This window comes from Phoenix dactylifera, chromosome 3, assembly GCF_051530095.1.
Source record: "Phoenix dactylifera cultivar Ajwa chromosome 3, Ajwa_hap1_PhDact_Kaust_v1.1, whole genome shotgun sequence".
Lineage (NCBI taxonomy): Eukaryota > Viridiplantae > Streptophyta > Magnoliopsida > Arecales > Arecaceae > Phoenix > Phoenix dactylifera.
Window position 1 is genome coordinate 7,483,126 of NC_143192.1, and position 9,098 is coordinate 7,492,223.

At 38.2% G+C, this 9,098-nt stretch overlaps 2 protein-coding genes across 3 annotated transcripts in view; one reads left to right on the forward strand and one right to left on the reverse strand.

Annotated features, from left to right (window-relative positions):
• The window catches only part of LOC103704958 (uncharacterized), a 31,408-nt gene extending 23,901 nt beyond the window's left edge, over nucleotides 1-7,507 (forward strand). The window contains exons 3-4 of one of the 2 annotated variants that reach the window (XM_088717637.1): nucleotides 541-692; nucleotides 7,407-7,507. In XM_088717637.1, the coding sequence (XP_088573763.1) occupies nucleotides 541-692; nucleotides 7,407-7,438 (184 nt within the window). In that variant the 3' untranslated portion in view covers nucleotides 7,439-7,507. Of the gene's footprint in view, nucleotides 1-540; nucleotides 814-7,406 lie in introns of those variants that run through there. The other variant, XM_088717636.1, reaches the window with a different exon arrangement.
• LOC103704981 (putative E3 ubiquitin-protein ligase LIN) lies at nucleotides 1,902-9,098 on the reverse strand. The gene is made up of 8 exons (XM_088717635.1): nucleotides 7,204-9,098; nucleotides 6,577-6,777; nucleotides 6,301-6,392; nucleotides 5,466-6,119; nucleotides 4,838-4,982; nucleotides 3,883-4,122; nucleotides 2,637-2,946; nucleotides 1,902-2,221 (listed from the first exon to the last, which is right to left on the reverse strand). The coding sequence occupies exons 1-8, from the start codon at nucleotides 8,764-8,766 to the stop codon at nucleotides 2,106-2,108; spliced, it is 3,321 nt and encodes a 1,106-aa protein (XP_088573761.1). The 5' UTR covers nucleotides 8,767-9,098; the 3' UTR covers nucleotides 1,902-2,105.

The window sequence follows — 9,098 nt, forward strand, 5'->3', positions numbered from 1 at the left end:
GACATATCCTAGCTCAGCCCAAAAAATAAATGGGCTCTACATTTAAGCCCAAACCCGGCCTGAACTCTTTCGGGCCTAGCTGGTAGCCTGTCCTGAAGTCGCCCCGACCCGAGCCCATTTCCAGCCCTAAGTGAGTTCCATGCCTAGCAAGTGACTATATTTGTCCAAGCTTGACCTGTCGCATTCTAATGACCACCAAATATCTTACTATTGCATGAACGTGAAAATGTGTTTCATCATCTATATTTTCATCGATATATGCAGTGTATAATAGAACCAATATGCGAATACTTTTTTAAAGTTAATTTCTTGTTAAAATTCAATTAAATGGTTCTTTTCGATGTTGCCAAGAAAATATTCTTTTTAGATTGGAGCTAACCTACAACTGCATGTTCTGTAGTAGCTCTGGGTGCACATTTGCTCGGCTCACTCAATTCCTTACAGTCGACCAGCTGTGTGCTCTTCAATCCAGCCATTCCTGCCATTTTTCTTTTTCTTCATTCAGTCATAAGGTTTATCAATGTTAAAATCTCTTTTCAGGCTTGGGAATGCTGTTAGCTTGCCTGTGAAGCGCAGGCTGCCAGTAGTTCTTTCTTTAGGAGCTTCTAATCCAGAAACTACTTCCAAGGACAAAGCTGATAAAAGCAGCTCAGGTGTGGCGGGCGGCCCTCCACTCCTCACCATCTTGGCAGGTCTTTTTGTTTTCCTACTTGTGTGTTGGGTTGTTGGGTCTATTGCCATGTGGCTTGTTGGACTGATTGTCAATGTACCTAAGTAGATATACTAATGGTGCATAATTCCCTATGTTTATTATATGCTTGCTACTGCCATCCCCAATTATAGTGCTTTCTGTCTATTGGATCTCTTTAGGTGATGTAACAGTAAAATTATGTGGTGAAATTTAAATTGTCTGCTTATGCAGCCATGCAGTTGGTAATCTGCTACATGGCTAGCACCACAAAAAGGATGGTGCTAAAGACATTTCATAAACTATAGTTAAAATCCTCTTTTACCATGATAGTTACTCAAAACACTAGAAGACGTTGTAGTTTAAATTATCTTAACTTTGGGAAGTGCTTGTTGAGCATAAAATATATAGTATGGGATGCATTTGATGCATGATTGAAAGCACTGAGTGTTGAGGGCTGTAATGCCATCTATATATGTACTCACTTTCCGCTGGTGCACTCTTGCTATCTCTTAAGTACGAGCTTAATTAATAGAGATGTACTCAAATTTTTCCCACATACCAAACTTGTGACAATGTTGCTTAGAGCATAGCAGAATATCTTATCATGCCATCAGAGTTGTTTGTTCTTGCACCCACTTGATGTATAGATAAGAGAACCAAAATCTATGAATTATGATTTCAAGCCTTTTTTTTTGAGTATATCATGATAAGTAGTGGTGACATCCAATTTGGATAACCAATCATCGATCTTTCTTTTTCTTTTAAACAAAGATGTAACGTTGATATCTATCATGTACTTCAACTCTATGATTGCCTAGGCATTTTGTCATCATATACAAGCATCCCAGTTAAATTTATAGGCTTACACTTTGAAGTGCCTTATGCCTTGGTCTCCATTTGGTCCCTAAAGCTTCTATCTAGAGTGCTTCCACATCTCTGAAGATGGTCCACTTATTTGCTCTAGCTTATACTGCATTACATATGCCAGATTTCACATTTATATAAGGATTTCAGATATGCAATTTCTTTGGCTTTTCAAAAGAATAACATCAAGAAGATGCTTACAACAAAGATATAGAGAATTTTTTGCGTATCTCTGGAATATGCTCATCTCAGATGAATTTGTTGCATACCCTAGAAAAGCACATAAATTTTGACAATATTGATGATTCCTTCAGTACTTAACCAACTATATCAACAGAATTGAATGGTTATGTAAAATATGAAAGAATATTTAACTGCTTATAATGAATCATTCTACATATCTTGTATTGTTACAATTAACTATCACTAAATTGCAAATATTCACATAAGCAAGTGAATGAAGATGAAGGTTTCATTTGATTGAATTCAGACAAATGGCAATCTCCAGTAAATAGCATGAGCTCTATGCGCTCTATGATGCCTGCAGATTTTACAGTTCTCCAAAGATGGTAGCATAAAGCTGCTTCGCGGTCCATGTTATGTCCAAAAGGTCTTTCAGAGGATTCTGCAACTCTTCTGCAAAACTCATGAGGAGGACTCTGCATTCTGCAGTTATCCAAAAAAATCAGAAAAGCTCAATTCTAATGACAGAATAATTTTTCATGCATTAATATGCATGTAAAAACTTTTACATGTCCTGTTGGCTTGTTGAGAAAAGATATGCATAGGTTGCCACAATAGTGTAGAAAATTAAACCCAAATTGTTTTAAGAAGGGTTGATAGTGTAACAAGAAATTGAATACAGATTCTTTCATCAATGAACTATTTGTCCTTATCAAAATAAAACTACTTGAATTTTGATCAAGAGAATTGCATCATAGGCAGTTCTACACAGAGAGTGGAAAAAACAGTTTTACATATTTCTACGGTGATGTGGTTCTCTGAAAACTTCAAAAGATAACTTCATATTTAGTCCATCAACTGGAGACATGTATTCAGCTTTGGATTTAGCTAAGCTTACCTGTAATCTTGCTAAAATTGAACAAAGACATTGAAGCTAGAACCCTGTGCTCAATCTGCTCACAGTTCTCTAAACTTTCCTTCAACCGAGGGATGAGTGCTGAGAATGCAGAGAGCTGGTGCCCAGCAGCAGACAGGGATACAAGTACATGGCTCAACCAAGCAACTGTAGCTAGGCATGCCCTCACTAATTCTAGGTTCCCATAACCTAAACACTTTGAGAGAGTCTCTAGAAATGATCTCTTTCCACTACGAAGAAGGGCCAAAGTCACATTTTTCAACCATTTTTCCTTTTCGTTTGCTTCTTCTTCCTGAAAACAGTAAACTGAAACTTTTCAACTGAAACAGTATTCATGAAAAATGTCTAACTACAAGAAAAAGAGGGGAAGACAAATTAAAACATTTTGTATTTCAATGAACAATATAGGTTGTATCTGATGACCAAGAGATGCCCTACCAAATTCCTATATCCATATAATCTTGCCAAATTGTGAGTATTTCCAACTGCTGGCTGGGGAAAAGTTCATAAATATAGGACTTGTTCATGTGAACATCATATTACAAGGAAAGATCAAAAAATAAAGAGAAAAATGAAAGATAATGCAAGAAAGAGCTCACATAGAGATTCAGGACAATGGAACATTGCATGCTATACACAATTCATTCATCCCGCTTTCTTGGGAACAAAACTTGCTATGCATGATGACTCAAACATTACGATGATGCAAAAGCAAAGAGACTAATGAGACTAAAAATCTTATCAATGGCCTGGATAATGTAAGAAAATGCTCGGAGTGCTTCAGATAAGAAAATCCATTCAAGTACAAAACAAATCAAGGATCATGCATTCAGCTGTGTAGGTAAAATCAATGATGCAATCAGCAATGTGTCATCTGTATGATCAACTTGATGTCAAACACAGATCAGAAAACAGTAGGGTGATTTGTTATGGTGATTTTGAATGTCATTATGTTTGTATTTCTATGATAGAACCATTACGATTGAGGATCTGTACTTAAGCGTCATATAAAAAGCCATTCTAAGCTCCATGGTTCCGACCTCCAAAAGAAAAATGCATGCTGAGCAGCAATATAGGAATTTTCATTGAACAGATGAATCCAAATGCGTAAAAGACTAATCCTCAAACACTTTCTGAAGGAAGTAGTAGCCAACTTGATTCAATTACTACATGAAGGATATAAATAACAGATAAGAGAAAAATATGGCTTCATAAGAAATTAACATACCGATGTACTTTCCTCTACCCCACCATCAGAGTTCGCAAAGCCAACATCAGAGTATCCTGCTTGCTGCAGCAACCGGGCCTCTGCCAATATTTCTCCAGATAAGGAGAAGTAACCCCCCAGCATGAGAAGAGCCCTCCGAGAATTTGGTATGACTTTCTGGTCAAAGGAACAGCAATTCAGAGCTAGCGTTATGCTATCCAGAGCCTCTTCTCTGTATATACTATACCTGCAGGGCTCTACCTGCAACACAAATGTCTTAGAAGTTTGAATATCATAATGTAAATCTGAATATGATATCTTGGACAAAATGGTACATAAGGTTGTGTATAAGCATGATTGAAAGAACTAATAAGATAATTAAATCAATGGCTACATGGCTTTTATAAGCAATCCTAATAAAAAAAATTTGGTATATAAAGTGTGTCAGTACTTTCCGGCAAATTCTTTTTGTATTTGCAAAAAATGCTACCAGAGGAAAATAATATTCCATAGTCTTAAAAGCATTCAACTGCAGAGACAACCAACAAACAAATATTTTGCTTTGGAAGGCAATAGATGTGTTAAAAGAATAACATACTGCAACTAAATATTTCTATAATATTGCATAAACATTTTATATTCTGAAAAATGTGAAAATCTGAATAATGTAAAATAAAGAGTTCCAAGCATAGGATCAACTTCAGTTTGTGGGAGATTTAGAAAGATGGGAAGGTATTGATATAAAGGTTATATTTTGAGTTTAACTGAATGCCAAACTTAATTTACATGGAACACTGGCTTAGCAGGGGTGGTAACTATCTGCAAATTAGCTCTTTTCGACTTCGATTACTGCTCGGTATATGGTATGTATAGCACATACGACAGATATGGAAGAGTAATTAGGGGCAAAGTGATAGATGTGGTTCAAGAGGGTAAATCTAGTTGAATATACCAGAATAGACAGGAAGAAGAATACCACAAGATCAAATTGTAAAAGAAGAACAGCAACTAGAACTCGTTCTTCAGGTGGGGAGGTCTGAAGATACACAAGCAGTGCCTTCATTGTATCCACAATTGCTTCTGTTTGCAACCCACTTAAGAACATTGTGATTGCTGTCCTTCTGTGGCAACCAAAACAAGCAGCAGTTAGTAATATGTGGAGGTAAAATGCAAGCAATGTTATTGTATGATAATATATGTTGATTTGTATATTTGTACGATAATGCACGAGGGAACAAAGTAAGAATGTCATTCTGAAAATATACATTGCATGAATTTATGTTCTTTGATCTAGTGATAACCATAAAACCTGGAGAAGAAACAAACACTTCAAATTGTATATTTGAAAAGTTTAGTGGACATATTTCTCCACCTCAACCGAACAATTAACATAGGATATATCTCCTGGTCTAATGGAATATAGTTAAGAAATGAACACAGCGTAAGTCTCCATCTATAACAAAGGCAAGGGCACTATTATAAAATTTATAAGAAAATATTACCATGTATTTTTGCAAGTTACAAATTTTGGGAACTATAACCCATAAAAATACTGTAATAAATATCAGCAAGAAAAAAAAAAAAGCTTAGTATACCGCACAAACCTTTCTAGGCAAATCAGTTCAATCAACAGCAGCACAGCATTTGTTCTTGAAGTAAAATGGTTACTGTAGAGAAGCTCAAGAAAACATGAACTTTTTAAATTCATTGCCAAATAGCTCCTGCAACAGCCATCTGCCTTGATACAGCATAACAGAAGTCCAGCAACGCATGATTTTTCCTTTAAATTTCCCAGTTCAAACCTATGTATAAGAAAATCTAAACCACCAAGAGTGATAAGGTGTCTGGCATTTTCCATTTGTTCCTCTGTGCTAAAACCAGTAAGAAGCTGCTCTATTATGTATAAAGCTGACTCATCTTTGGATTTGCAATCTTGCTTTGTTGGATCCCCCGCTATTTGGGTGGCAAAAATGAGGAGGTTTTTACAATGTTCCGATTTCCAGGAGTCAATTAAGCGCTTCAACACAAAATTCATAACTGGGACAGACAAATATTTCAGCTCTCGTCCAGTAACAGGACATGTTCTATTCCCTCGATCAAACCATTCTTTAATGGCTGCTCGCTCAAAGGTCTGCCCAGTCTCTAGTGTCACAGGATCCTTGAAAAGCTGCCCCGTTAAAGGACACATAAAATCCCTTGGAATACTAGAGAAAAAAGAGCTTCTGTCAGCAGCTTCATAATCTTCAATTGATTCTGCACTGAGAAACAGATCCTGAGTCATTTAACAGCTTCCTATGAAGAAGAAACGCTAGACCATGCAAAGTCCAGGAATAACAACAATAATAAACCTATGAACTTTAATGAATACAACATCAGAGCATATGATAAATGAAACACACTAGAAGGAGTTCATGAAGAGAATGGTCATGGGCTCTGTACCTAGAGCTTAATGCCTCTGAGTTTCTATCAGAATTCTTAGACAACAACCCAGAATTCTTCACCTCGGATCCTGTACTTTCTACATTGCCCATCTGCACTAGAAGTAGGCAGTATAGAGATCAACTTGTAAGAATCCACGACATTGCACACAGATGAAAAAGAAAACTAAAGGTTTTCAAAATGTAATTACATTATTTTGGCACATATCATAAACTGGAAAGTTCTTAGCATACTTAAGAAGAATAGAATCATTATATAATGAAAGTAATCAATCACCTGTGGTTTGAAGACCGCTTGTGCCAATTTTCTAAGAATAAGCTTATTCTCTTTTGCCTGTGGAGCAAGATAGGGGAAACAAGTGCATCCCAAGATGGCAGGCCTAGACTGGATGCCATGGCATTCAACATTGGGATCTTTTACCTGAAAATCGTCCACTTTGCATAGATTGCAAGACTCTTTAGTTGTCCGTTCATTTCCCTGCAAGGTTAGAAATATTTTGAAAAATAAAAGATGCTCAATCTAGATAGAAAAGACCAAAGGAAACAAAATAGTGAACAAGATTCAGGAGGTCAATTCGAAATGTAACCCATAAATATTTCAAGCTTCCAAAAGTATGTATAATATCCTTCCTCTCAAATATGTATATAAAATATCCCTAGGAGCTCATGATCAAAGGTTAGACAAAGGCCACAAGATGGCAAGACAGCAACACCAGTATAGTCTAGAAAATGGCTTTTACATGAAGTTCTTTGCCGACATGGTGTTTATACTTGGAAAAAAATCAAAATACCCATGAAACCGAAATGCTTGATAGTTCTTCACATATGTTTTGCACTGCTTAGAGAATTTTAGGGAACAACAAATACGAGAAGATGAAGGAAGAATTTATTTTATATCCCTTACATTAGATGATTCCTTTGGCTCTTGAGAGCTAGTGCTGTTATGTTCTTGTGTTTGTATAAACGAATTAGGAGAGTATTCCTCATATTCTTGTATTAGGCTTTCAGAGCTTCTTGTATGAACAATGCAATGTTCCTCTTCGATCTCCTCCTCTCTTTCTTTCAATTCTTCAGATTCTTCCATTTTCTTCGATTGACTGAAAACAGATTCATACAATCTTCTGCTCACCATTGGCTGAGATGAAGCAGGACTTCCTGCACTAGAAGCTACGTCTAAATCAGCTGCATTAGAACCTTTTCGTGGTGGATAAGATGAAGGCACTGGAATTGAAGGAAGTGCAGGAGCTCCATTTTCCTCCATAAGCCATTCTTTGTAATAATCTGCAATTTGGTAAGTACCCATATCCAGTATGTCATTGTAGACTTTTTCCAGAAGCTTTGTTTTCTTTACCCTACTCGATGTTCTTGGTATGAATTCTGCTTCTTTCTCATACCATTCCCTCAAATGAGATAAATGTGGAAGGAAAAGGTGCTCCCACAAACCTGGCAACAAAATTGTCCGTGCCTGATACGGAGAATTGCAGAAAACCTGGAGGAGATGTTTGGCTGAAACCGTGTTCTTCTTCTGAAGCTTATAGATCACACTAAGGTAGAGATGTGCACATGCTGCGAGAAGCGAATTGGGAACTCCAGAAGTAAATTTGTCCTTCAAATCGATCGAGTTTAACCCTGTGACAACACTAAGCTTTAGTGAAGCTTTCTTTAATTCCTTTGCATCTCGACCCTCTTTAACAACTCTTTCTACAGTGCCAATGGCCTCTGCGAGACCGGCAAACACTCCACTACCTTTTTGATGGTTCTCTTCTGCTAAGCCAAATCCAAGGTAAGTTGCACAACTATGACGAATCGATGCACGGAAGTTTTCATCTTGGAAGAAGCAACTGATATAACCAGTTAAGATCGAAACAATGGCCCGGATTGCAGCATCACTAAGTGCCGGTTTGGAACCAGGAATCTCAAGATCATCATCCCTTCTATCCTGAAGACCATGATTAAAGCTTGGTCTCGAGCGAAAATCCCCCGCCTTGTGAAGGTTCTCATCCTCATACAAGTCATTGTCATAACTACATTCATATATCTGTTTCTCCTGAACCTTTTTGCCAGAATTTTGAAACCTCAGTCTCCCTCTGTCTTGAATTTTGTCACATTCATGCATTTTAAAATCCTCGACACCATTTCCACGACGAGCTCGGAGTCTTCCATTAAATGATTCTTCTTCATGTCCATCCTCCGAGGTCTCCCTTTGCATGCGAGAATTCTTCGACCTCCCACCTCTGATTCCTCCATCTTCCGACCGAATGGATTGCGATCGCCGACAAAATACATCAGACCTGGCCCTCCCCCTCTGAAGCCCGTAATCTGCATGACGAAACGAAGGATTCCATTCATGAGCTGTGTGGGCCGACGGCATACTTACAGCTCTGGACGTGGCGTAGCCCCTTGGCCCATGCTTCATCTTCCCCTTCTTGAACCCTTCTTCCGCAAGAAGCTCCTCCAGCGATTCCATTGCCACTGCAAAGAAAGAGCTAGTCTTGTTGATGCTGCAGCTCGCGACCGATCACCTCGTGTTCGTTGGATTATAGTTTCAGAAGCCCACACAAGGAAAAAATTCAAGAGTTTCGGGGAATCGGAGGAGGTGGAGGAGTTGGGGAGGGGAGTGGCGTGGAGAGGAGAATCCAAGAATAGAGATGCCAGGGGGAAAGAGGGCGAGAGAGAGGACAAGAGAGACGGTGACAAATGGGGAGACGAGGAGGCATTCCTCCTCCTTGGCCGGCAGCTTGTTTTCTATGGAGTTCGAATCGCCGGCGCTTTCCCCTCAATTCCAACGTTAGTTTGGCC

Excerpts from the sequence above, each read along its gene's own strand:
- LOC103704981 (XM_088717635.1), bottom strand. The coding sequence starts at position 8,766 with ATGGAATCGCTGGAGGAGCTTCTTGCGGAAGAAGGGTTCAAGAAGGGG. Across the intron at positions 4,983-5,465 it reads GAACTGATTTGCCTAGAAAG|AAGGACAGCAATCACAATGT; the intron begins GTTTGTGCGGTA and ends TGGTTGCCACAG. Across the intron at positions 2,222-2,636 it reads CAATTTTAGCAAGATTACAG|AATGCAGAGTCCTCCTCATG; the intron begins GTAAGCTTAGCT and ends GGATAACTGCAG.